The sequence below is a fragment of the Nesoenas mayeri genome (genome assembly GCF_963082525.1).
Source record: "Nesoenas mayeri genome assembly, chromosome: 22".
Lineage (NCBI taxonomy): Eukaryota > Metazoa > Chordata > Aves > Columbiformes > Columbidae > Nesoenas > Nesoenas mayeri.
This window is the reverse complement of record NC_137572.1, coordinates 7,461,720-7,487,207: the sequence shown is the minus strand read 5'-3', so window position 1 is coordinate 7,487,207 and position 25,488 is coordinate 7,461,720. Positions and strand designations below refer to the sequence as shown.

Here is a 25,488-nt window from a genome sequence, read left to right as displayed (position 1 = left end):
GCTCCGCTCCCGCCGGGCCGCGCGCTCCGCCCTCGCTGAGCCCCGTCCTCGGCCCAGGCTCCGCGCCAGACTCCGCCCTGCTCGCCCCAAACCCCGCCCCTCGTTCCCTCCCTGGCCCGCCCCCACTGCGCTCCAAACCCCGCCCCTCGTTCCACCCCAACTCCGCCCCAAACTCCGCCTCTCGCTCCGCCCCAAACTCCGCCTCTCGCTCCGCCCAAACTCCGCCTCTCGCTCCGCCCCAAACTCCGCCTCTCGCTCCGCCCAAACTCGCCTCTCGCTCCGCCCAAACTCCGCCTCTCGCTCCGCCCCAAACTCCGCCTCTCGCTCCGCCCAAACTCCGCCTCTCGCTCCGCCCAAACTCCGCCTCTCGCTCCGCCCAAACTCCGCCTCTCGCTCCGCCCAAACTCCGCCTCTCGCTCCGCCCAAACTCCGCCCCTCGCTCCGCCCAAACTCCGCCTCTCGCTCCGCCCCAAACTCCGCCTCTCGCTCCGCCCAAACTCCGCCTCTCGCTCCGCCCCAATCTCCGCCTCTCGCTCCGCCCAAACTCCGCCCCAACTCCGCCTCTCGCTCCGCCCCCGCTCCGCCCCAAACTCCGCCTCTCGCTCCGCCCCAACTCCGCCCCCGGTGCGCCTAATCCCCGCCCCCGCCCGCCCACCACTGCCGCGCCCGCTCGGCGCTCGGCCCCTCCCGCCGCCCCTCGGCAGCTCCTCACGCTGCAGCGCTTGGGTGTTTCCAATAAACTTTGTTTTTAAAAAGTCAACATTAAAAAACCACAACGCCCTTATTCCCCCGCTGCACAGGCGCTGCTGCGTGCCGGCCCGCGCGGGACAGCGGCACGGGACACGGGGACGTGGCTGCGGCGCACACGGGGCGCGGCGGGGACCCGACCCCGGGAGGTCCCCCCGCAGCAGCTCCAGCTGCGCGGCACCCCCGGCCCTCAGCTCATGAACTGTGTGTAGCCCTCGGCCCCAGTGACGATGACGTCCATCCAGATGCGCATGGCCTCGGCCGACGGCGCCACCATGTAGTACAGGCGGTCGTGGGTCTTGACGCAGAACGTGAGCGCAGGGTTGGGGCTCTGGAGGAGCGGGGAGGGGTCAGCACCCCCAGCGGTGCCGCGCGCCCTGCGCGCCCTGCGCTGTTCTGCCACCGGCACCCGAGGCGCCGGCAGCACCAGGGCACAGAGGCCGCTGCAGCCGCGCCCCCGCCCCGAGCTGGTGGCGCAGGGGACGCGGGAGCCCCGGCCATGCCAGGGGGGCCCAGTTCTCACCTTGGCTGCACTGCGGAGGTGGTCGTAGTAAACCTCCTCAATGGCTTGGAAGTAGATGACGCCCTTCAGCTTTGTCTCATGTTTATCTGCCCAAGAGGAGGAACTGGTGTCACCCACAGCACTGCGGGCGGTGGCACCGCGAGGGGGCGATGGCACCGCGAGGGGGCGATGGCATGGGGACTCACCCACGTAGTAGGAGAGCGTGCGCTTCATGCGGTCGAAGACAAACCAGCGCTTCTTCCAGGACTTGATCTTGCCGCCCATCTTGACCAGGTAGCCCTTGCACATCTTCTCCGTCAGGATGACGTGGTAGCAGGTGTCCACGCTGTGGCCCGAGGACTCGATGTGCAGCCGCAGGTTGAAATCCTCCTTGCGGATGGGGAGGTAGCGCGTCAGGGGACGAGCCTGGGGAAGCAACACGGCCCTGCAGAGCCCGCCGGCAGCAGCAAGAGCTGCATCCGCCCGCAGGCACACCAGCCTCGGACAGAGGACGCGGAGGGGACAGAGGACGCGGAGGGGACAGCCGCCCCGCACCTGTGAGAAGTGCTTCTCCCGCAGCTTGACCTCCTTCTCCACCAGCTTCTGCCGCCGCGCGGTCTCGTCCTGCAGCCGCCGCTCCAGCTGCTCCCGGCGCCGGCGCTCGTCCTCCAGCGCCTGCCGCCGCAGCTCCATCTCCCGCTCCTGTGGGCACGCATGGGCGTTCAGTCACGGGGAGGGGGACCCGCTCCCCAGCTGGGCCCAGTACCCCTGCTCACCCGGGACTCCATCAGCCGTGACTTCTCCGCGTGAGCCTCCTTCAGCATCTTCTCCATCTCCTCGATCTTGCCGGCCTCCATCCCGCTGGCGCTGCAAGACGCGGCAGCTGCCGTCCCCGTGGGAAGGACCGGGAGCTGGTGGCGTGGGTGGCAGAGCCGGGCTTACCTGGAGACGGTGTCGGGCGAGCAGGCGGAGGCGTTGCCAGTGGAGATGCTGGTGTCCATGCTGTCCGAGCTCTCCAGGCTGAGCGTGTCGTATGCGTGGTCCAGCTCCTCGGCGCGGGGCCCGGGGCCGTGGGGCCGGTGGTGGTGCAGGATGGAGTGATGCACAAGCGGGGGGAAGGCACCCGGGAAGGGGGGCTGCCCGTGCAGGGCTTCCCACTGCGACTGAGCCTCAGCGGCCGCTTTCTGCTTCAGCTCCGCCAGCCGCCGCTTCTGCTCCTCGATCACCTGCTGACCTGCACCGCAGGGAGAGGGTGACGATGGCTGAGTGTGCCGCACTCCGAGCCGCACGGCGGCGGGCGAGGGGACGGCGTGGGCAGGAGGTGACAGCGCAGGCGCTGCTGAACCGGAGGGATGGCGGGTGCGGAGCGGGCAGCCCAGGCAGCCAAGGGGACACATGCACCAGGCTGGCAGGAGCGGGCTGGCAAAGCATCAGCAGGTCGGGGACACGCAGGGTTGTCCCCAAGCGGACGCTGAGCAGCCCTGGGGCCCTGGGCTGGCCGTGCCCCTCCTGTGCGCGGCAGAGGTGCCAGCAAACAGCCATGCTGCTGCCGCGGGGCTGCCCGAGGCACGGCGACTGCCCCACGTCTCTACCTGGTAGATCCCCTGGCTGCGAGGGCTCCGCGGGGAGCGGCTCGGCTGGAGACGCCGTCGGGCGGAGGGGTCGGGGGGCAGAGAGGGGGGAAAAGCGAGAGACCGTGAGAAAGGCAGCGGGGGAAGCGCCTCCCAAAGCCCAGCACCCCGACTCACCCTTCTGCTGCAGGGCCAGCTGCCGCTTGGCCTCGATGTCCTGCAGCGTGGCCGCCAGGTTGCGGGGCAGGCTGCCCGCCGGGCTGGGGGGGCCCTGGGCAGGACGGCAGGTGGTCAGCCGCGGGGACGGGGGGCTGGCGCCAGGCTCTGGGCCCCCCGGCAGCCGTACCTTGGGCGAGGGGCTGCGCCCCAGCACGGAGAGGTTGAGCTGCGAGGACGAGGGGGTCCCGCTCTTCAGCCGAGGGCTCAGGGCACCGGCGTCACCCTCTGTTTTGGCACGATAGACCTGGGCAGAGACGGGGAGGTGAGAGGGGCACCGGGGCACGCAAAAGCCCAGCCGGCTGGGTGGCTCAGCCGCAGTGAGTGCGCGTCCCTCCCGGAGCCTGCCCTCGGCAGCGGCGCAGGCAGGAGGAGGCAGCGACAGGAGCATCCTCGCGCTGCCCCGGCAGCGCCGAAGCCCGAGCCCCGCGCAGAGGGAGCCTGGGTTACCTGGAGGGGCCCGTGGGAGGAGTGAGCTTTAGCTGGGAGCGGAGGAGGGGAAGAAGGAGGAGAAACAGAGCAGGAGGAGGTCTCAAAGGCAGCCATGGCCTCCCGGTACCACTTCTCTAAGTCAAGAGCCGGGAGCCACACGGGCCCTCCCGGCAGCGGCTGCTCCATCTGGAGAGAAACGCCGTGTGAGAGCGGAACGCGGCGAGAGGGACAGACACACAGAGACGGAGAGGTGGGAGCACCCCGCCTGTGCCCCCCAAAAACAGGACCTGCAGGGCCCCTCGCTGCTCAGCAGGCTGGCAGAGCCGGTGGCAGTGCCACAGGGCACAGAGCCCGGTGCCGCGCGCTGGCTCAGGTGCGGCGCAGGCAGCGAAGCAGCGGGCAGGGAGTGAGGCGCTCACCCTGTCCCGTGCATCCCCGTCACCTCCCAGGGAGACTGCAAGGCAAAGGGAGGGAGACGGAGCACGAACCTCTGCAGAGCCGGAGGGAGAAGAGAGAGATGGAGGAGGAGGAGGAAGAGCAGGAGCGGTGCAGACCGAGGACGAAGGAGCTGGAGGGGCACAGCCCGGCGGGGGAGCGGCAGCGGCGCGGAGGATGCCCGAGAGCTGCTCAACAGTCACGTACTGGGCAGAGAGAACCAGATTAAACCAGGAGAAGAGGCTCTGAGCAAGGGCAGGCAGGCACAGGGGAACGAGCAGGTGGCTGCAGCCCCAAACGAGGCGATCACGTCCCAGGGAAGGGAGACAGCTGGTGCTGGGCACCGGGTCAGGGTCTGCACCGTCCTCACCCAGGACTGGCAGCCAGGACTGAGTCCCACAGCAAAGGGCCACCCTCCCGCCCCCCTGGGGACCCGCTGCTGCCAACCCCAGAGGGCAAAGCCTGTCCGGAGCGGGCGAGAAGCGCTGCCTGGCAAGGACACTGAGCGGCTCCGCTCCCCGCTCGGCGGCAGCTGGACAAAGCCCTGACCCGGGAGAGCTGCGAGCACCGGGACACAGGGGCGCTGTGGGGTCTGCAGCGGCCCCACGACCTGCAGTGGCAAACCCGAGCACGCTCTGGAGCGGGTACCTCATCGGCTGCGGGAGGGACAGCAAGCAAGAAAGAGCGCTGAGCAGCAGCGGGGGCAGCGGCAGAAGCTTTAGCGTCCGGGCTGGGGCCGTACGCGCGGCGGCAGAACCTGAAAACGTCAGACAGCCTCATGTACTCCTAGAAACCCACGGCGGAGAAGGAGGAGAGTTAGAGCCATGCGCTGGCGGCGCGGACGGCAAAGCGGGAGCAGATCTCCCCGCGCGCCCCCGCCGGCCCAGCCCCTCCTGCCTGCAGCCGCCCCGCCGTGCGGCACCGCACCTCCGGCACAGCTCTGCCGGGCGCAGCCGGGCTGCGCAGGGCTGCAGCCTCCCCTGCCACGGCCTCCAGCGCCCTCACCTGCTCCCACCACCCATGTCTTGGGGTCCCTGGCCACAGGCCCTCCCTGGTGCCACAGCACCAGATGGGGCAACTCAAGCTTAAAACCCACTTCCTAAGCTTTTCTGAATCAGGCACACTAAAGCCAAGGGTTTGCTCTTGTGGGGAAGCCGCGCTAGCTGGACCCCGAAGGATGCTGTCGGGAGGTGCCCGGGCAGCGGGAGAGCGGCGGGTGAGGGAGGCGCAGGGATGCTGCGCAGGGATGCTGCGCTGGGCTGAAGCTGCGGGTGGCAGCAGGAGGGCTCAGGAGAGCATCCGAAATCAGGCTCTGGTTGTTAACGAGAGCAGCCGGAGAGCTGAGCCAGTGACACCGCAGCCGTGCCAGCCCGGCGCGCTGCTCTGGGTGCCCGGCGGCCCCAGCGCGTGTTAGTCCCGGGAAGGGCGCAGCCACGGCAAGCGAGCGAGCTCGTGCAGTTAGTGCTGGTACCTCGTGTGCCGCGGGGAGCGAGCGGGCGGCAGAAGCGAAGGAGGAGGCGGCAGCGGCTGGCGGGGGGCTCGGGGGCTGCAATCCCTCCAACAGCTCGTAAGGCTCGGGGATGCAGAGGGTCTCCTGTTGGAGGGGATGATCCCGTGGGCATGGTGGGCACAGGCAGCAAGTGGGCGGCACCACAGTCCCCAAGGGCATCGTGGCTCCATCTCCCCGCTCAGAGCCGCAGGCAGGGCAGTGGGGTGACCCACTGGCACCTAAAAGCCTTTGGCCATCACCGGGAAGGAGCCCCTGTGTTGGCACCAAGACAGCCGCTCACCTCTCTGAGAGCCGAGGACATTTTGGGGAAGCTCCTGCCGCCCGTGACGAGCTGGTATCGCCTCTCCAGGGACACGAGCTTCTCCTTCTCCTGAGTGAAGGGTAAGAGCAGAAGCATCTGATGGCCACTGGTACCCCACGGCCAGTCCCCCCAAAGCTCACCCTGTCAGCTCAGTGCTGTCCCCTGCCTTGAGCACCCCTGGGCTGGGGACCATTGGGGACCCCCGGTCGCTGCGTTACCTTCTGCAGCAGCTGCAGGACGCCGTTTCTCTCCCGGGCCAGGCGCTCAGTCTCCTGGGCACTCTGCAGCCGGATCTGGGCGACCTGGGCGTCCAGGGCGGCCACTCGCTCCTGGGGAGAGCGGCGGGATGAGCCGGCACCGGCAACCCGCGGGGCTGAGCCGGAGCCGCCGGCCCCCGTGCCCACCTTCCTGCGGGCGATGCTGCGCTGGCACTCGGCCCGGCCCTGCAGCAGCTGCTGCCCCCGCGCCTCCCGCTCCTCCTCCAGCCGGCTCTCTCGCTCCAGCTGCTGGAACTCCAGGTCCTCCAACAGCTTCGCCTCTGTCTCCAGCACCTCCGCCTCCTGGGGACACACAGGGACAGGGGGGAGCCACTGTCAACCTCTGCCCAGCTGGAGAAGGCGACAGAGCCACTGGGCACCGGCCAGGTCGGAGCCGTCAGCCCCGCAGGATGAGGCGCTCGCCATGGCCGGGGGCTCCTCGGAGCACAGCAGCCCCTGCCGCACCACGTCCTGGCAGCAGAATCCCGCATGCCAGTGTCACCACCGACACACGGCCCCGCACCACTGAGCCGAGGGGCAGCTGAGCGCCCCGGACGAGCGCCCCGCCAGCCTGCCATCGCACCGCCCTGCCGCGGCAGCCGCTGCTCCTGCGGCACAGCGTGGCACCGCCGGCGTGCTGGCTACCACGGGCTACCACGCACCAGGACCACCCTGTCACCATCCCTGTCCATCGCACACCGGGACTACGTGCATGGTGAGCGCCGGGCAGGCGCCGGCCATGGCTCGGCTGCTACCGCAAAATACCAGATAATGGGAAAAAAATGCTGTAACATAAACCAAGGGCTCTGTGCAAATAAACGCTCTCAGGAAATAGCTGGAAGCAGACGGACCAGGAGCTGGGATCCCCCCGGCTCCCTCCGGGCACGGACGCTGCACCTGCGCTCTGCCAAGGCGGCACCGCAGCGAGCTTACCGGCACAGCGGTGCCCGGCGCCAGCCCCCTCCAGCCCCGGTGCGAGGCTCCCGGAGCGGCCCCGGGCTAAGCTGGGGTGAGGGAGGTGGTCCCAGGGGCGGGGGGACACTGACCCTTCGCACCTGCTCCTGCAGCTGCTCCCGCAGCGACTCGGGGCACTGAGCGAGGTGGCTCTTCGACTCATGGTAAAGTGCCCGGAGCTGCTCGAGCTCCTTCCTTTCAGCATCAACCTTTGCCCTTTCCTGAATTGGGGGAGAATTACACCAAAAAAACAAAAAAGAAAAAGAAAAAGAGAGAGAAAACACACTTCTCAGATCCACACCACGCAGAAGCTGCAGAGTTAGAGACGCTCAGCTGGAAAAAGAGACTGAAAGACTTGCAGGGAGGAGCGTCTACAGAGGCGTCGAGAGAGCAGCAGCCACGGGGACCGGGTGTTAGAGGGTCCCAGCCCCCCCTCAGCCTCACCTTTCCATGCCAAAACCCCACTTATGGGCACCAAAACCATGGATGCTGATAGCACCGCTATCACCCTGACCCTGCCAACGGCTGCACCACATGCACCTTCTGAACCAACACTAACTAACTTTAATTGATGCCCCAGGGAGGGGCTGCGGGGTGCCCAGGGGCTCTTGGGCAGGCGGAGGCGTCAGAGGTGGTGGCAGATGGCAGAGCAGGCACCGTTAGTGCAATTAGTGCAATTAGTGCTGGCTAGGAAAGCGGGTGGTTATTTCAGCAGAGGTTGGAGGGGGCTGTCCCTGCGCTGCTCTCCCGCCTCTGCACCGGCTGCCCCTGCAAAGGGCTGGGAGACCAAAACCAGAACAAAACCCCCAACGCCACGCGGCACCGCTGGCAGGCACCGACAGCAGCTCTGCCAGCCACGGGTGACCAAACGGCCTGGGCGCCTCCAGCCCAGGGATGCCGGCACCGCATCCGGCGAGGGGCAGCACGGAGCCACAGCGGGACTGGCTGCACGGGGACACCGGCACAGGGCAGCGCAGAGCCACGTCCAGCGGCCCCTCCAGCGCCGTGCCGTGCTGCCCATGAGGCTGCAGGATGGACGGCAACCGGCGGCCGGGAGGGACGTGCTGTGCACGCAGTGGCACAGCTGGCAGATCACGGCAACAACTGTACCAAAGACACGTCCAAGGGGAGGGGCCGGGACCCCAGTCCCTGCCCCAGGACCCCAGTCCCTGCCCCAGGACCCCTCCTCAGCCACCGGACCAAGTGAAACACACACAGCAACTCCCCCACTGCCACATGTGGGGATGCCCCAAGTTGCCACAAGCCACAGCCCCAGCAAGAGCCGGGAGAGGGGGCACCACGACCCCAGCCCGGGGTGGGCGCTGCCCGCTGCAGGCAGCGCTGTGCGGGAATACCCCGCGGCACAGACCGGCCCCGCGCTCCCCGCTGGCGGAACGGACAGCGCCTGAAACGCGCCAAGAGCATCAGCCCTGCCCTCCCCACAGGGCTCTCTCCTGGGCAAACAGACGGACAGCGTCCCCCGCAACAAGAACCCAGGGGGACACTGCTCAGTGACACCACGGCGCCCAGGGACAGGAGAACACGTCCACAGAGGAATGCCGCAGCGTGGCCACCGCAGCACCGGGCGGACACGGCGCTGCCGGCACGGGACTCACCTTGTCACGCTCACGGCGGATGCTGGTGTCCAGGCTGCAGAGCTTCTCCTGCAGCTGCTGCGCTGCCTCCTGCTCCTGCCGCAGCCGCGCCGCCTCCACCTCCCGCTCGCCCTGCAGCAGCGCCCGCTCCAGCTCCGCCTGCCCAGCACGGCTGCATCAGGACGCTGCCCCGGCCCCGATGGCAGGGAGCGTGGAGGACACGTCAGGACACCCGGTCCTCTCACCTCTCGCGACGTCTCCTGCAGCTGCTGCTCCAGCTCCTTGAGGCGGCTCTTGAGCTGGTCCAGGCGGCCCAGCACGCCGGCCCGCTCCCCCTCCAGCTGCTGCGCCTCCTTGGCGCGGGGCCCCGCCAGCTCCTCGTGCTGCAGAGAGGGCAGGTGGGCACGGCATGGCGCGGCACAGCACAGTGCGGCATGGCACGGCGCAGCACGGCACAGCACGGCACGGCGCAGCGTGACGTAGTGCGGCCGCCTGCTCACCTCGTGGTGGGTGCTCTCGGTGCTGCTGCACTCCTCCTTCAGGTTCTCCTCATCCGACCGCTCCAGGCTCTCCCTCTGCCGCAGGACGACGGGCTCCTCGGCAGCGCGGCCCAGCGCCACGGCACCGCGGGGTGCCCGCCAGCCAGCATCCGCAGCCAGGAGCTGGTGCACGTCGGCTGGTTCAGTACCGTCCGTCTTGGTGTACTCGGCACAGAGGTTCAGGATGGTCTCCAGGCGCTGCCGCTCCTGCGGGGAAGAACAATCAGCGTGGTGCCCACCCCAGCACATGCCGCTGCCAGAGCGTGCCGATGGCAGATGCGGGGTCGCTCCGTGCCCCGCCCGCACGCTGGGACAGGCTGGGGACATCGCGAACCCCAGTGCAGCCGCCCCGACCCCGTGCCGGGAGCTGGAGACGGGCTAATTACAGGCAGTAGTGGCGGCTGCCGCGTCTCCGCTATTTCCAGGCGGTGACTCAGGCTGCTCGCGCCGGGCGTGAGTCAGGGCTGAGCAAACAGCCCCGCGGCGCGGCCCCCCCGCCCCGGCAGATGCACGGGGCAAACCCCACCCCGGCAGCTGCCGCCGCTATAAAAACTCCATCTGCCCTAAATATAGACACGATGCCCACAAAGCCACCGCACTGTCGTGGCTCTGGACACAATGTGGATGGTTTTGCAAAGCCAGAGGCACCGCGATTTCAGCCCGCAGAGCCGTGCTGACCCCGCGGGTTCCCCTGGCTGCCGGGGGCTCCGAGTCCCCCGGGAGCCGCCGTGGACCCACAGCCGCTCCCAGCCGTAATCCCCCTGGATAAGCCGGCAGCCTGGCAACCGCTGCAAATCCCCGAGAGGCAAGAGCTGGGGTTTAAAGCAGCAGAAGCCGAAAGGCATTTGCTCAGAGGCTGCCCTACGTTCAAACCCAGCCCCACGTGCCCCCCGTGCCCCCCAGGCTCACCAGCCGCTCCATCTCCTGCTCCCGCACCCGCTCCTGCCGCTGCCGCCGGTGATACTCCAGCAGCTCGTCCTCGTTGTCGCTGATCTCGGTGATGCTGTTCTTGCGCTCTCGCAGCCCCGCTGGCGGCTGGGGGTCCCCAAGGGGCTTCCTGGGGGTGCGAGGGCTCTGCCGGGGTGATGGCACCGCCGGGGAGCCCAGCCCATACGCTGGGCTCAGGCAAGCGCCGAAGCTGGGGCGGCGCGGGGCGGCCTCTGCCAGCAGCGAGGGCAAGGGGCTCCCTGCGCCCCGCGGCTCCTCCGGGCCCTTGCGCCGGGCACGGGGGCTGCCAGGCACCTCCCTGCCCAGCCGGGGCTGTGGGGAGGGGGCGTCGGGGGCCGCCCGGGGGCTGCCGGCCCGGCGTGACAGCGCGGGGCTCAGAGGGGGCAGCTCCCGCATGCTGTCCACATTCCGCCGGGCTGCCCGCGGGCTCTCGGGGGGCTGCAGCCGCGTCTCCGGGACCACCCTGCCGAGGGGCTGCCGGCTGGGGGCCGGAGGGTCCCGCGGCTCACGGAAAGGGCTGGGGGGCCGCTCCTGCAGGGCTGCCCGCAGCCGCGGGGCCGGACGGGGGGTCAGCCGGGGGCTGCCGGCCCGCTGGTCCCTGGGCCAGGACTCGCCGGGACCCCCGCCAGGCGCGGGGGGTGGGCACTGCGGGGGCGGCTGCACGGCGTGGTTGTAGCTGGAGGAGCGCAGCGGGACGAGAGGTGGCACGGCCGGGCCCTGCTCCTGGCTGCTGGGCGAGGGGCTGGTGTAGCCGCCGCTGCTGGCTGGGGAGGAGAGCGGGGAGAAGGGTGGGGAGGTGTTCTCGTAGCTGGAGCCCCCCGAGGCAGCCCCGGGGCTGGGCGGGGGGGACAGGAGGCAGCGGCCGCCACCGTTTAGCACGGGGGACAGTGGGGACCGTCCACAGGCGAGCGGCTTCTTGCCGCCGGGGGATGGCGGCTCCTCCAGCACCAGCGAGTCCATGATGTCCTGCAGGTCCTTCTCGATGGAGCTGACCAGGGAGCTGTGGCTGGGGTGCCCGCACTCTGGACGTTGGCGGCCGCCATTCACCAGCACCTCGGGCTCTATGGGGTGACAGAGGAACAGGAATCAGCGCGACGGAACCCCCCGAGCCCCTGCCCAGGCTGGGGTTCCCCGGAGCAGCCCGGCATCGCCGCTCCGCACAGCCAGCACCGCTCAGAACACCGCTTCCCCTACCCTGAGCTGCTGCGCTGGCTGTGGCCACGGTGCTGGGCCAGGGAGCAGCCGGCATCCCACTGGCCCCATCACCAGGGAGACAGAAACCCGATCGCACAGCCCCACCGCCTGCTCCGCCATCCCTGCTCCGCCATCCCTGCTCCCCGGGGAGCAGCTGCCAGCACCCACCACTGCTCTCCGGCATGCTCCGGCACCCCAGACACAACCAAAAGCCACTGAGCACAGACCCGTGGCGCATCCAGATCCACCACCATGTCGCCCACAGCCTCCCCGCGCTGGGGTGCCCTGCCCTGCCGGCGCAGCACCGATGTGCCTGTCACTCAGGCACAGGGAGCAGCTAATAGCGGCAGGCGCGGAGCCCGGCCAGGACTGCGTGCCACCCAGGCTGCGTCACCCCTTGGCACCCAGCGGCTCCCCCGCGGCAGCGCCTGGGGAGATGTGCCACAGCCCTGCCCGTGCCATCCCGCGCAGTCCCGCGGGCAGTGGCTGCGGGATGCTCCACAGCTGCAGGATGCTCCGCGGCCACGGCACCTCCCGCGTCCCCCCTCCTGTCCCCCAGCTGCAGGCACACTGCCTTCCTGGCACACATGTGGCGTGAGGAGGCTGCCAAGCTCCCCTCCCCGTGCCAGGGTGTGCCAGCCGGGGCAGGGAGGAGGGCTGCCAGCCCGGGGAGCGCTGCCGGGGCGCGCACATTCCCGGGAGCACTGCTGGACCTTGGTGCAGGCGCTCGCCCCGCGGCCCCGCAGACAGGCAGACACAGCGAGATAAGCAGCTGGCGCAATGGAGGATTGCGGTGGAGCAAATGGCCTTCACAGCCTCGGCGCGGCCACCCCGGCACGTAAACACCCACTCCAAGGCAGCGGGGGGGCCCTGCACACCCTGCATCCTCAGCACAGCCCAACATGCGATGGCTCTGGCACAGCAGAGACGAGAGCCGCGCCTCGCCACCCTCGCAATTACCCTTTTCCGAGGCAATGTTAATCATTAACAAACACCGGCGCAGCTGCCGTGCCAATCCAACGGCCAGCGCAACCGCAGCGGGCGTGAGCCCCGCTCCCGAGCGCAGGGCGGGGCCGGGAGAGCATCGCGCTGGGGGTCTGGTGGCACAGGCAGGGAGTGCCCTGGTGTTCCCATCTGGGACGGCGGACGGTCACCTACTTGCTGGCAGCCCGTAGAGAGCCGCCGGGCTCCTGTCCCCCGCTGGGATCATGCTCTTCATCCACTTGGCCTCAGCAGGGTGGTTGAAGCGCAGGAAGGTGGCCTGGCCCAGGCAGATGGTGCACCCTGGGGACAGAGGAGGGGACAGGGCTCAGCCGTGCCAGGAGGCAGGAGCTGGTGCAGGCGGCCGAGCCCAGCCCCACGACGCGTCCCGGGAAGGGGAGCGGGCTCCTGCCGTCAGCAGAGGCTTAGGGGGAGCCTGAAATCCAGGTCAGCCCCCGGCAGCACGTCGCGGGCGCAGGCACAGCTGGGGACCCCGGCGGGGGCCGTGCTGCCGCGGGGGAGCTGGCGGCGCTCCAGGCCCGGCGCGGCTGCCAGCTGCAGACAAGACAGCTCCTGTCCCCGGCCGCGAAATTCCTTTTCTTGGCCCAAAGCAGCAGCCCTCACGGCGGAAGGCTGCTGGGCGGCCACCAGGGAGGAAGGCGGCTGGGGACAGGCAGCAGGGCTGCGCGGTGCCGGGGGACGCGGGAGCGGCGGGGCGCTGGGAGGCTCGGTGCTGCAGGCACAGCCCGCTGGAGCGCCTGCCAGGGCCCGGGGCAGAGGGTCGTGCTGCACCCACAGCCACAGCCCAAAATCCCTCACCGGAGGGAACACATTTTTGGAGCACCCAGCAGCCCAGGGGGTGGCAAAGTGAGCGAGGCCGTGCAGGTGAAAACCGTTTCACCGGGATCCGGCTGCCTTGTCCGAGTGCTGGGGAGGGAAGGAGTTGAGCTGTGTTCTCCAACCAGAGCTAACACGGCACTCCAGCGGGACCAGAGCATCACGCCTGCCCGGCAGCTACGGCAGCGGCTCCTCCGCCCCAGCAATGGCTCCTCAGCGCTGGGCATCACCGACCTGCCCCATCCCCACGTGCCAGCACCGGCCCCAGGAGCCGCGCACCACCCGGCACAGCGGGCACCGCCGCCCCTCAGCCCCCGGCCCGTCCGGCTGCGGCCGCGCCCGGCGCTGTGCCCGCCCGGGGCCCCGCCCGCCCTGCCGCAGCCCCCGGCTCTCCCCGCACCGCGGGAGCAGCGGGACCCCGCGGCCGGTCACGGCGAAGCCGTCGCGCCCCTTCTCCGGCGGCCACGTGGCTCTATTGTCCCCCGCGGGGCAGCGCCCACGCGGGTGGGTCCCGGTGCCGCTCCCGGGCAGGGGCCGGCGCGGGGCGGCTGCAGCGCGGCCGCCGGGGGCAAAGGGGCTTCGCGACCCGCGGGGGCACGGGGAGCTCCCCCCCCAGCCCGGACACGCGTGGCCCCACCGGCCCCGCCGCACTCACCGAACCGCCGCCGCCGCCCGGGCAGCGCCGCGATCCGCCCCCGGGGAGGGGCGGCGGGCGGGGCCGGGGGGGCCGGGCCTCAGCCAGCCCCGCCGCCCGGCCGGAGGGTCCTCCGGGAAACCGGGGCCGTGCGGGGTCAGGGGACCCCCCGGGGAGGGGCACAGGCGGGTCCGAGCCCCTCCGGTCACACGAGCACAGCGGTGGGTCCGCAGTAACGCTGCCCGGGACAGCCACGTTGTTTTCTACCCCGGCTCAGCATCTCTGCTGCTCGGCAACGGGCTGCGATGGCTCCCCTCCTTCCCATCCCACGCGTGGCACAGCCCCCACGCACACGGCCACGCCCGTTCCCAGACAGTGCCAGTGTCCAGAACATCCCCAGACCAGGACAAAGAGGCAGGAGCATCCCAGAGGGAACTTGCAATTGAGGATGCAAACACCCCAATACCCAACAGACAACCCCGCTTGCCAACACCAGGTCCTGCACCAGTGGAGACCGGACTGTCCTTACCTTGGGTGAGGCGCGTGGGCCGCCGCAGCGGCACGCCGTCGATGGCGCAGGCATTGCCGCAGGGGTGCAGGGTGAGCGTCCCCTGCACGTTCTCAATGAAGCAGTGCTGGGGCTGCAGCCCGGGGCCCTGCAGGACGATGTCCCTTGCAGCCGTGCCGATGGTGGTCCTCCCTGCCAGCAGAGACAGCGGCTCAGCGACCCTGCCGCCGCCACCGCCGTGCCTGCGGGGACCAGCACTCACCTTCCTCCAGAGGCAGGAGCGTGATGGCCGTGCTGAGGCGGCCACTGCCCAGGCTCACCAAGTGCGGCTTCTCTGTCTGCACCTTCAGCCCCTTGCCCGTGTCGATCAGGTCCAGGGGGCTGTTCTGCAGGAGGAGAGGAGGGGTGCTCAGGGATGCTCACAGCTCCGTGCCTGCAGCCCCCGCTCCCCTGCGCTCCCACCCATCCGTGCACCCAGGCTGCTCCAAAACGGCACAGCCCGGCAGCAGGACACAGGAGCTGAGGGCTCCGCCTGCCTGCGCCGCCCGCTCCAGAGATCAGAGGTGTGACACTGCAGGAGCGAGAGTAGATCCCCGGAGGCTTGGGCTGCACCTAAGAGGATCCGAGCTGCCAGCCACTTAGCGCAATTGGCTTTACCGCCGATTCCGTAACAGGATTGGGGTGAGGAAGCTGTGGAGGATCAGGGCTCCGGGCCGGCTGCCTGGGCTCCTGCGGGTCTCCTGCAGGGCAGAGGTCCCGTGGCCCCGTGCGCTCACCTGGATGACGGTCTGGACTCTGCAGGTCGGGCTGGCGGGGGTCCTGGGTGCCGCCATGGTACCAGCTCGGGGATGCCGGGTGCTCTCAGGCACAGGCTGCTGCCGGCAGAGATGGAGGAGGTCGGCACAGGGCACAGCTCTGCCGTATTCCTCTCGCACAGCCCTCACATGATTCCCCTCCTGAGCTCCCGTCTCCAGTCCTGCAGCACGTGCCCGAAGCCGGCGAGCATCCCTGCCCAGTGAGGCCCGCACCCCCGCTCGCTGCAGGAAACCCATATGAACGCCAAGCATCAGCGCAGGACACGGTAACCAGGAGCCAGCAGGCGGGCTCGGATTTGGGGAGCTGATGTAGGAAACACACACCCTAAATGCCAAGAGTGAAGGGCAGCTGGACCCCGATGGCTGCTGGTGGACAAGGACACGTGAATGCAGCACCCAGCTGTCCCCAGCAACGTCTGCCTGGCCGTGCACAGGCCTGTGGCACACGCTGGCACCACCACCTGTGCCCATTCTAGGCACTGACCTTTGCTGCTGTGCAGCAGCAGCACCTGGGGTGCGTGAGCCCGGCTGAGCACAGCACAGCCCTGCCTGCACCCTGCCCGGCCCTGCCTGCGCCCTGCCTGCGCCCTGCCCGCACCCACGCCAGGCTGCTGCCCTCCGGAGCAGCCACCCACTGCCATTCTCTGCCTGGGCAGGCGGCACCGCGGGCAGGAACAATTTCCGTTGCTCGGTGCTCACGCCACTGTGGCAGCACGGGATGCTCCGGGGTTACTAAATTTACCATCTGCTGCTCCCCACGTCCCTCCCTTCCTCTCCGGCCTGGCCAAGCACGGCTTAACCCTTCCCGGGCGGGCTGGGGCAGCCCAGCTGGGCAGTGCTCCCACCCCCAGCACAGACCCCGGCCCCGGGGCAGCCAGGGGCAGCAGGAGGAGCCCAGTTGGCTCCCGGCAGGCTCAGCCGCTGTGCCGGCGTCGCGCGGGGGCAGGACGCCCCGGCTCGGGCAGCGCCAGGCCCGGCCGCGGGGGCGAGCAGGCGGCTGTTACACATCGCGGAAAAAATGAAATGCTGGAAAACAGCGGGCGTGGGATCCAGGGCTGGGACAGAGCCTGGACGGCTCCGTGCAACGGGGCCAGCTGCCCCCAGCGAGGGCTCCGCGGGGACCACGGTCACCCCGCGTGACATGGGGACAGCTCAGCTGGGGCAGGGGGGAGCAGAGGTGCCATGGCCTGGGAGCAGCTCCCCGGTGCCCCCCGGCTGCCGGGGCAGGAGCCCCGCTTTCCCTTACCTGACAGCCCGTCCTGGCCCGGGCGCCCAGCGGGCCCCTCCGCGGCAGCACGCCCATGTCCCTGCGGCGCAGGGGAGCTGCGTGTCCCAGCATCAGGAGACCCCAGAGCCTGTCCCAGCCCCTGCACCCAGGCCCCAACGCAATGTCCCGGAAGGAGGAAAAGCCAGGAGGGGCCAGGCTGCTCCATCGGAAGGGAGCGGGGCCAGGGTGGGATCCTGCGCCGCCGTTAACCCCTTCCCGGTGCGGCCACGCTGGTGGGGCACGGTGAGCACCACGGGGGACCCCCAGCCCCGCAGCTGGGGGGATCATCCCTGCTCCTGCCCCTCTGCTGCTGCCCAAACTGGCTGCGTTCAGCATCCCTCCCCTGCCCACGAGCTGGAGGGGACCCTGGCAGCCGGCGGCTCCCCACACTGGCCCCGCAGCCCCCAGCGTCACCCATCAGAGCCCCTCACCTGGCTCCTCGCCGCACAGGGGACGCTCGCCGCTGCCCAGCCCGCGCTGGGGCGCAGCCCCTCTGCCGCCGGCTCTGCCGGAGGAATGCGGGGCGGGAGCGCGGCTGCCCCGGCCGGCGCCCCAGCGCCGGGGCGGACAAGGCGGCCTTTCTTCTCCTGCCGCCTGCAGAACGCGCCGCTTGTTCCCGCCGTGGGAAGCGGCGAAGGCAGCAAATGCCAAGGGGTCGGGCTTGGTTACCGCCAAACAGCCCCTGGCCCCCGCGCGGGGCTGCCCGCGCGCCTCCCGCAGGACAAAAGCCCCTTTCTTCTCCCAGCACGGGCAGAGGCCTCACCTGGGAGGATGCTCAGCCCTGTCGCCACGGGGCCCCGCCAGCGCCGGGCAGGTTGTGCACGACGCGCTGCCCCACACAGCCCGGGGAGCCCCAGCACCCCCGCCTGCCGCAGCACCCTCGGGCAGGGCTGCTCGGGGCTCTGCTCCTGCCCGACCTGCCGCTGCCCACCGAGGCCCGTGCACAGCGCAGCCTCACGCCCACCCGCGCGGCCGGTGCCAGCGGCCGGGCCCAGAGCCACCACGTGCCACCAGAGCACAACCAGGGCAGAGCCAGCCCATGCTCATGAACGGCTGTGCCGACGCACCGGAGCACAGCCCGGCACACCCCGCCATGCACTGCCCGCAGTGCCAGTCGTGCCAGCGATACAAGGGGACAGGACACGGCATCCCGCAGCACAGCCTTTCCTCCCACCCATGCATCGGTGAGTCACGGTGGGAAGCCGGAGCAGCCAAACTAACGGGTTCACACCACGCAGCACCGCAGCCTCCGTCCAACTTGGCTGCCTGCTCGCTCCCCATCTGCAAACACACTTAGGACGCGCTTACCCCTTCCCACACCCTCTGCCCCGGTAAACAACCGGCCCTTCCGCCGGCAGCTGGGAACGGGGAGCCCGCGGGGAGCGGAGCCTGTTCCTGGCTGCGGCTCCATGCCGAGCAGGGGAGACCTCGCTGGCCCCAGCCCACCCGGGGAAGGGGCAGTGGGGGCTGCACCGCGGTTGCTGGGGTGACACAGCACGCCTGGCAATAACATCACCATAGATGAGCTGCCAGACAGCTCCGGCGGGAGCCGAGGAATCCCGGCCGCACCCGCTGATCTCAGCGCTCCCAGGAAGCGCTCCCGCGCCGCCACAGCTGCGCAGCGGCCGAGGCCCCGCCAGCATCGCGCCTCAGGCTCTCTGTGCGCTGGGGACACCCACCGCGGGCTCGGGTCGAGAAGAGCGCACAGCCTGGCTTTCCTGCAGCCGGTGGTCCCCGAGATGAGCCAGCTCCGAGGGCCATTGACACTGCACTTGGTCACAGCCGCTGCCAGCAGTCAAACACCAAGCCCAGCACCAGCACGTGCCTCCGGCCACCGCAGCACAGGCAGAGGAACCACGGCCACTGAGCTCTGGGACCCCTCACAGTGTCACACAATAGAGACTTGTTCCTCAAAGCCACCTTGTAGTAAACGATGGTTTCTCGTTTGCAGGCCAGACGCTCAGCTCCGTGGGGAGCAACCGCGGCTCCTCGCTAATGACAGCTCAGGGACCACGGCATGGGACGGGTTTGGTGGGTCCCAGATCTGGCCCTTGGCACAAACCCATCACCCAGCCCTACGTTCACTGGGAGAAGGGCAGAGGGGAAACCTCTTCTCTCAAAAGCGGGCATCACTCTCTCCACTCTGGTGTCCAGCCACCAGCAAGTGCCACCTTGTCACACAAACCTGTGGCTCCACCACCCAGCCCACGCAGCCCCATGCACGACAACACATGGCATCACACGCCAAACCCCAGCATGCCAGGAGCTGCCCAAAGAGCACCTGGGCAGCGCTGCCCCGTGCTGGACTCCGCGTGGCCCGCGGCGCTCGGCGGGGACGCGTCCCGTGTCCCGCTGCGGCCCCTGCCGGCGCGCAGGGAGGGCCGGGGGCTCGCGGGGCAGCCACGGCCCTTCGGCGCAGCAGCTGGACACCGTCTGGGGCCGCCAAATTCCTTGGGCTTCCTGGCAGCAGCTGAAGGGGCCGTGGCAAGAGCATGTCAGGAAGCTGGAGTAAACAAGGTCGTGCTGCAGAGCGGGGTCCGGCCAGGCCAGTGCCGTTCCCAAGCTCCCCGGGAGGCGTCGGGAGGGCTGGGGCAGCCAGGGCCGGGCGCCGCGTCCCCCGCCGCCACCCACGCTCCACAGGGGGATTTGGGGACAGGAGAGCTTTGTCCGGTCACCCACATGGGGCCAGCGGCTCGCGGGGCTCCCATGCCAGCAAACTCCCCCCAGCTGCAGCTGCCGGCGCCCCCGTGCACCCCAAAGCGCTGGGCAAGGCGGGTTCGGCAGCTGATGGGTTTTCCTGCTGTCCCACCCGGGAGCAAGGACCCCCCGCTCACCGCTCCGCGGAGCCCCCTCCCCACGCCCCGGCCATTCCCACTGCGCTGCTGGGACACGAGTGGGTCCCGGCGCCCAGCCCCACGCAGAGAGCCGCCCCGGTGCCCCCAGCCCATCCCCACTCACCTCCGCTCCGCAGCCCCGTCCCGGCTCCGCTGGCCCAGCCGTCCCGCCCCGGTGCCGGCCCCGTCCCGCCCCGCCGGCCCGGGGGCGGGGGGACGGACCGACCGGCCCCTGCACAGCCCAGGAGCCCCAGCCAGGTCCTTTCCCAACAGGCTTTATTTGATTACAGACGCGGATCTCCGGGTACACTGGAATGTGCTCTATCCCTAGGCCAGGAGCGCACAGGGTTACAAAAAGGGGGCATCTCGGCTCGGTGCAAATGTCACCATTCAACGAATTTAAGGAAAAAAAAAAAGCTCCTTGGGTGCTTGAACTAACCTCGACTCCATTTTAAAATCGTACGGACAAGCAACTCCCGAACACGACCGAGTTAACTAACAGGACTCGTCACCTACCCGGCCAGGGAAGGGCCCGTCTCCTGGCCCATCTCCCTCGGTGCTGCTGACGGGAGAGGCTGCAAACTGTCTTGGCAGAGGAGCCGCGGGGAGCGAGAAGGGCTCTGAGGGTACAGTACAGGTTTTTAGGGCGTTCTCAGGAGCTCGGCAGCAGCAGAGCTCGCTGGCGGCCAGCGAAGCCGTTAGAGACGAGCCCTGAGCCCCAGGGTGAGATGAGTTTGGAGGGAGCCCGGGTCCGCGCGGCGCGGGAGGAAGAGCAGCCCTGGGACAGCACGCACCGCAGCAGTGCTGCCCGCGCTCGCATCAGCCCAGGCCTTCTGCAAACCAGCGCTTCCTTCTCCTGCGTCCCCAGGAGCTGAGAAAACTCCCGTTTGGGGCAGGTCCCCACGCGCAGGCTGAGTAACCATCTCCACAGCTGCTCGCACCACAGCAGGCAAAGCCTTCAGCCTCCCCACACACTCAAAGGGCCGCACAAAGGACATACAGCTGGTTCTAACCTCATTAAAGTGGCCCCAAACCTGGCCCAGGATCAGCTGTGCAGACAGCGAGCCCGCGCACAGGACCGGCGCTCTGCACGCTCGCCCTGTGCCGCAGGGTCACTGTGCCACGGTGACAGCGGGAACCGTGCGGGGCCGACGGAGCAAAGCCGCGAGTCCCTCCTCCCGCCCCCGCCTTTGAAACCGCATCAGCTGCTCTGCGTTCAGCCAGGGAAGGGGCCGGAGCAGCCGGTGCCCCCGCGCACCAGACCGTAATGCCAACAGAAACCAGAGCTGAAGCCCGAGGAGAAATTAAACTGGCAGCACCAAGAAGGGGACAGCGTGCGACGCTTCCAAAAGGACGAGAACGATGTCTGGTGGGCTCTGGGCCCAAGCTCTGGTCGTCTTCGCGGAGAAGGGGATGTGTCGAACCCGGGTCCTCTGTGGAGATCTTGCTTTTCTGCCGGCTGGTCAAAATCTGCCAAAGGAATTTGTGGCCTTTCCCCCCGAGCATGGCGATTCTCTGCCGCAAGTGTCTGTGACGCAGGGACGCCGCGCTCGGCAGACAGAGCCCCGCGTCGGGCAGAGAGGGGCTGCAGCCTTCCCCACGTTCAGAATAAACTTCGGCCTCTTTTTTTTTTTCTTTTTGTTAATTTAAAAATTTCTTCCTTTGCGATTCCCCACGGCTGGCGTTACAGGATTTCGTACTTGTCCACCAGGAAGGTGGTTTCGGTGGAAAACCTCACAGGGCTGTTCCCGTCTACCTGGGTCACTTTGGTAACCTGCGGAGACAACAGGCAGAGTTAGTTTGGCACCGTCCGACGCCACGGCGGCCACGACGGCAGAACCGACCCAGCGCTCCCATCCGTACCTGGATGTTACAGTAGTTCTTTTTGGAGATGAAGGAGACGTGCACCGGGAAGAAGTCGTTTGGCTGCCCCGTTATGTTGAACTCCAGGCTGCCGCTCTTGTTTTTGGCATCTATCACTGGCAGGCACCACTCGAGGAGGTTTCTCCGGCCGTCGTGGCGATACTCACCGTCGATCTCCCCAATCACCGGGGCGCCGACACCAGACCTAGAGCAACGAGAAGCCACGAGAGCTTCACTGTGCTGAGCTAAGGCAAAGCAGAGCAGGGAAGGAGCTGGCGGGACCCAAGCTGGCACTCAGTGCTGCCCGGACGAGGACCGTTACTCACGGCAAGGGGATGGTGATGATCACGTCGTTCAGCTCCAGGCTCTCCTCCTGCAACTCGTACTCGATGTTGACATCGCAACTGTTCCCGCTCTCCGAGGGCCAGCAGTTAACTGTGGGCACAGAAACCCCTGCTGAGCTACACGGGTCTCCTGCACAGAGCTCCCAAAAGCCGATGCGCTTTGAGAAGCGCAGCAGAGTCATCCCCAAGACATCCGGAGTTTGAGAAAAGATTTTTGTCTGCTTCAAGGTGCCCCACTCCCGGTATCCCCGCTGTGAGATGAGCAGGGGGCTGCTCCACGCGGCCCGACGCGCGCTCGCACTCACTGGTGAGCGGGATGAAGGACTCCTCGGTGGTCTGCAGCCTCCACTTGAGCACGCCGACGTCACTGTTGATGGGGAATGACTTCTCCGGGTTCTTCAGGCCGATCTGCGACTCTGCGGTGAACAGCTTCTTGTCCACGTTGGGGTGAGTCTGCAAGGGGAACACAGGCCCAGGCTTGTAACCACCGCACCGGGCTGCGGCAATGTGTGTCCCGCGCTGGGACCTACGCAACAACCATATCAACTCCGAAAACCTCAAGGACCGTCCTCAAGACCCAGACTGGCCATTTCTCTTGAAGACAAAAAAACCCTAACAATGCTGGGAAGCACACCCTGAAACCACAAAAACACCACTTCCCTCAGCAACCGTAACGCACCTGTGCATCAGGAGCCAAACTTGATTTAAATATGGAGGAGGGAGCAAAGGAGCATATCAAAGCAGCACGATCTCCAGGGATCAAGCAGGGCACACCAACAGAGAGGGAAGAACAGGAGGACGGAGCTGTAAGAACCTCCCACGCCACTGCTGCTGACTGCCCCCAAAGGCACCGGCTCCAGGAACTGTCTCAGAGGCAGCAGCGACAAGGACACAAGTGACCCTGTGAGGAAACGGCTTTCTAGACAATAAACTGATTCCTTCTTGGCTCAGGAACTGAATTCTCGCGCTCCTGCTCAACAACTACAGCTCACACCATACAAACGAGCCCCAAGCGACACACCTGGCACACTGGGCTGCTGCACAGCCCAGCTGAGCTCAGCCGGCACGCCAATGCGTTACCGCACAGATAAAGCGCCTGGGGCAGGACGGGAAGGGCACGAGAGCCGATTTCTCAAGTGAACTTCAATCTCTCGAGTGTGAGCTGGCCCTGCATGCGCTGCAGCGACCGCTCCCACCTCAGTGCGTTTGCTGAGAGGGCTGGGACAGGAACACAGCAAAAGCACGTTTGACAGCACGGACACAAACGGGCTTCACCTGCAGCTGCACGCCCCTCTTGTCCTCATTTTCTACATGCAGGCGAATCCGGGCAAACTTCTCATCGGAAATGTGCAGCATGATCATGCCGTGCAGCTCCATGTTCTGCAGCCCTCCATCTCGGCCACAAGTCAGGGAAATTTTCTCCTCTATTTTCATGTGCACACTAGATGGACAGAAAAAAAAAAGGGTGAGTATCTCAAGTCCTCCGCTTGGCATCTCACAAATTAGCAAACGGCTCTTTGGCTGCTGTACTTTCCAAGATTTTGCCCACTAGCTTTAAAAATCAACAAGCTGAGCGAGCGCAGAAGACACAAACAGCAGGAAAAAGGCCTGTTCTGACAACTAAAAAGGAAGCAACAGGTGCGTCACCAAGAGAGCTGCTTCCAGAGCAAGGGCAGTACCCACCTCTCCATGTTAACAGGAGGAGCGAGAACCTTGGCCGCCTCCGTTGAGCGCTTGCCTACGGCAGTCATGATGTTTTCTCCTTCTGACTTCAGCTTGTCCACGAAGTTGTCCACCTCCTTCCCCTTGGCGCCCAGTTTCAAGGCTTTACTAGGGCCTGAAGGCCTAAACAAGAGGCACAAGAAACCCCAAGTCAGCTCACGGTTCCTCGTCCCTCAGTTCTCTCAGCGCCGTAACCCCGGGATCCTGACCACGCAGCCTGTCTGCTCCCCACACACCCACCTGGCGGGCGCCGGTGCCACCTTGGGCTTCTCCGTTTCCACGATGGTCTCGGTGATCATGGTGGCCGCAGTGCTGCCGGCCATGGCCGAGCTGCCAAAGCCGCCGAACCCGGGTGCCTTTTTGCCCTGCCTCTCCGCGTCCCGCCTGGCCTGCTGCAGCTCCTTGGCTTTGCGGCGCATCTCGGCTTTTGCTTCGCGTTCCTGCGTCTGAAGGAAGAGACAAGAGACCAACAGAGCTTCACTCTCAGTCTCGCTCTGCACAGGAACTAAACATGTTTGCTTATAAACCCTTTGCATGGAAAAACGCAACAAGAGACGGAGGCTTAATTTACAGAAACACTGAATAATTGTATGCCCCCTAGGAAAGCGCAGGAACGCCGTCGTACAAAACCAGCAGCGTTTCCCAGCCAGGGCAGCAGCCAGCGCGCTCACCTCTCGGACGGCCCGGAACACCTTCTCCTCGTGCGAGTCCATCTCGGTGAAGGTCCGAATTTGCGCCAGGTTGACATTCTCACGGTAGCCCAGGGCAACGATTTCATCGAAGGCAAAAATGAGGTCAAAGCAGTGCTCCGAGATCTCGTTCTCCTCCAGAGCCCGACAGTATTCGGGGATCTAGGCAGGGGAAAGCGTTTTACAGGGGTATCCACAGACAAGCCTGTGCAAATGTTTTCTTTCTGCTGCTCCCAGACCTCGCAGCTGCGCTGGACCCTCCCCAGAGCAGCGCTCCACTGAGCTGCTTCTCACAACTTTACGTTGCTCATAAGCAAAAAGATGAAGTTCTGCTGTCATTAGTTTTTCTACACTAAAATACTTACACAACCTCTTAGGTTAATTGTGACGCTAAGTCAGAGGACACTGAACACACTCTGAGGAAAGTGTGTTCCTGAATATCCTTCACTTGCATGAAAACCATTGGAGAAACTCGCTGCTCAGATAAAGTAGTGCTGTTCTTCTAACAGTCAAATACTCTAGTATCACCCTATTTTTAGAATAATCATGGGCGTTGTCTTAAGAATACAGAGTATATTTAACGCTATAGTTACAACATCCCCCCTTTGGTCTCACTGGGTGAAACGTAATCAATGACTTTTTACATGTAATTCAAAAATACGACATAAGCTCCCGCGCTGACGCCCCGGCCAGGACGGGCGCTGGGAACCCAGCTGCCGGGCGGCAGCCGCCAGCGCTTCGGCACCGGCTCCTCCTCGGGCCGCGCGCGGAGCCGCGCTGGGCACCGGCGACTCACCACTCTGGAGAAGAGCCGCAGCGTCTCCAGGTCCTCCAGGATGTTGCTGTTCTTGGTGGTGATGAGCACCATGTAGAGCTTCTCCATGGGCTGGTAGACGTAGCGCACGCTCTCGGTCTCCACGAACGTGTGCTGCTTGCCCGTGTTCATGAGCTTGGGGAAGGCGGCCAGCAGCCCCTCGATGCGGGTGCGCGTCATCTCCACGAACTGCCGCGACACGATGGCCTTGCCCGCCTTGGTGCACACGGCCGCTGCCAACAGCACCTGCGGGACGGAGCGCGGGGCTGAGCGCCGCGGCGCACACACCCAGCCTGACGGGCCCCCGAAACGTGCAGGGGCGGCTCAGGGGTCCTGAGTTTTCGGTCAGTGTGGCCCCCCTGACAACTGAACGTGGGAATGTTGTAAACTCTGACGCTTCTTCCCAACGCCACGTTTACGGTGAATAAAATACGGCACCAGCATTGATCGGAGCCCGTGAACGACTCTCGTGGGCACTTCAGCTACGGCGCCAGCGCTCACCGGGTACCAGGGGCCCTGCCCGGCGGAGTCCCCTCGCCCCGAGCAGCCGCTCCCAGCGCAGCCTCCGACCGGCTCGGCCGGCTGCGGCGGCCCCGCTGGCCGAAGCGCCGCGGCTCGGGGGGCAGCGCTGGGACGGCGCGCGGGCCGCCGGCCGGTCCCGCCTGGCGCGGTGCCCGGGACACGCGGTGCCCGGGACACGCCGTCCCCGCCCGCCAACCCCGCCGTGCGCGGAGCCCCGGCCGCCCTGCGCCCCCCGCCCGGCCCCGGCCCGGCCCCGACCCGCGGGTCCTGCTCCCGGCCCGGCCCCGCCAGGCCCGGACAGCCGCGCCGCCTGCGCCCGGGCCCGCCCAGCGGGGGCCCCGCCGAGCCCCGTCCGGCCCCGCCCGGCCCCGCCGAGCCCGCGCTCACCATGGCGGCGGCTCCGCTCCCGCTCGCTCCGCGGCCCTCGGGGACCCCACAAGATGGCGGCGCCGGAGCC

At 67.4% G+C, this 25,488-nt stretch overlaps 2 protein-coding genes across 4 annotated transcripts; both read right to left on the bottom strand.

The window, feature by feature from the left end:
* Positions 1 to 815: 815 nt before the first annotated feature.
* PHLDB1 (pleckstrin homology like domain family B member 1) lies at positions 816 to 20,497 on the bottom strand. 3 transcript variants are annotated; one of them, XM_080358052.1, is made up of 26 exons: positions 20,397 to 20,497; positions 14,938 to 15,033; positions 14,424 to 14,547; positions 14,183 to 14,353; positions 12,360 to 12,485; positions 9,969 to 11,068; positions 9,021 to 9,266; positions 8,766 to 8,903; positions 8,542 to 8,679; positions 7,018 to 7,146; positions 6,119 to 6,274; positions 5,933 to 6,043; positions 5,694 to 5,783; positions 5,375 to 5,497; positions 4,552 to 4,689; positions 3,957 to 4,109; positions 3,487 to 3,654; positions 3,167 to 3,283; positions 2,998 to 3,091; positions 2,842 to 2,886; positions 2,192 to 2,483; positions 2,026 to 2,116; positions 1,805 to 1,951; positions 1,456 to 1,675; positions 1,271 to 1,356; positions 816 to 1,078 (listed from the first exon to the last, which is right to left on the bottom strand). In XM_080358052.1, exons 2-26 carry the CDS (start codon positions 14,992 to 14,994, stop codon positions 938 to 940), a joined length of 4,401 nt encoding a protein of 1,466 aa, XP_080214178.1. In that variant the 5' UTR covers positions 14,995 to 15,033; positions 20,397 to 20,497; the 3' UTR covers positions 816 to 937. The 3 variants fall into 3 exon arrangements, with proteins under 3 accessions (XP_080214178.1, XP_080214180.1, XP_080214179.1); XM_080358054.1 differs by lacking the exons at positions 2,842 to 2,886; positions 3,487 to 3,654; positions 3,957 to 4,109; ... (1 more) ...; positions 5,375 to 5,497; positions 7,018 to 7,146; XM_080358053.1 differs by lacking the exons at positions 2,842 to 2,886; positions 3,487 to 3,654; positions 3,957 to 4,109; ... (1 more) ...; positions 5,375 to 5,497; positions 7,018 to 7,146 and having other exon boundaries at positions 2,998 to 3,283.
* Positions 19,337 to 25,488, bottom strand: ARCN1 (archain 1). Its single transcript, XM_080358057.1, has 10 exons — positions 25,419 to 25,488; positions 24,492 to 24,755; positions 23,678 to 23,857; positions 23,247 to 23,452; positions 22,968 to 23,129; positions 22,560 to 22,725; positions 21,590 to 21,737; positions 21,267 to 21,375; positions 20,941 to 21,145; positions 19,337 to 20,851 (listed from the first exon to the last, which is right to left on the bottom strand). Exons 1-10 carry the CDS (start codon positions 25,419 to 25,421, stop codon positions 20,762 to 20,764), a joined length of 1,533 nt encoding a protein of 510 aa, XP_080214183.1. The 5' UTR covers positions 25,422 to 25,488; the 3' UTR covers positions 19,337 to 20,761.

What these genes read in the sequence shown, in the direction of transcription:
- PHLDB1 (XM_080358052.1), bottom strand. Translation starts at nt 14,994, where the DNA reads ATGGCGGCACCCAGGACCCCCGCCAGCCCGACCTGCAGAGTCCAGACC. An exon ending in TCTCTACGGGCTGCCAGCAA is followed by an intron (nt 11,069 to 12,359) that starts GTAGGTGACCGT and finishes GTCACCCCATAG; the next exon opens with AGCCCGAGGTGCTGGTGAAT. An exon ending in GGGAGAAGCACTTCTCACAG is followed by an intron (nt 1,676 to 1,804) that starts GTGCGGGGCGGC and finishes TTGCTTCCCCAG; the next exon opens with GCTCGTCCCCTGACGCGCTA.
- ARCN1 (XM_080358057.1), bottom strand. An exon ending in TGCGGCTCTTCTCCAGAGTG is followed by an intron (nt 23,858 to 24,491) that starts GTGAGTCGCCGG and finishes TCCCCTGCCTAG; the next exon opens with ATCCCCGAATACTGTCGGGC. An exon ending in AGAACTACTGTAACATCCAG is followed by an intron (nt 20,852 to 20,940) that starts GTACGGATGGGA and finishes TTGTCTCCGCAG; the next exon opens with GTTACCAAAGTGACCCAGGT.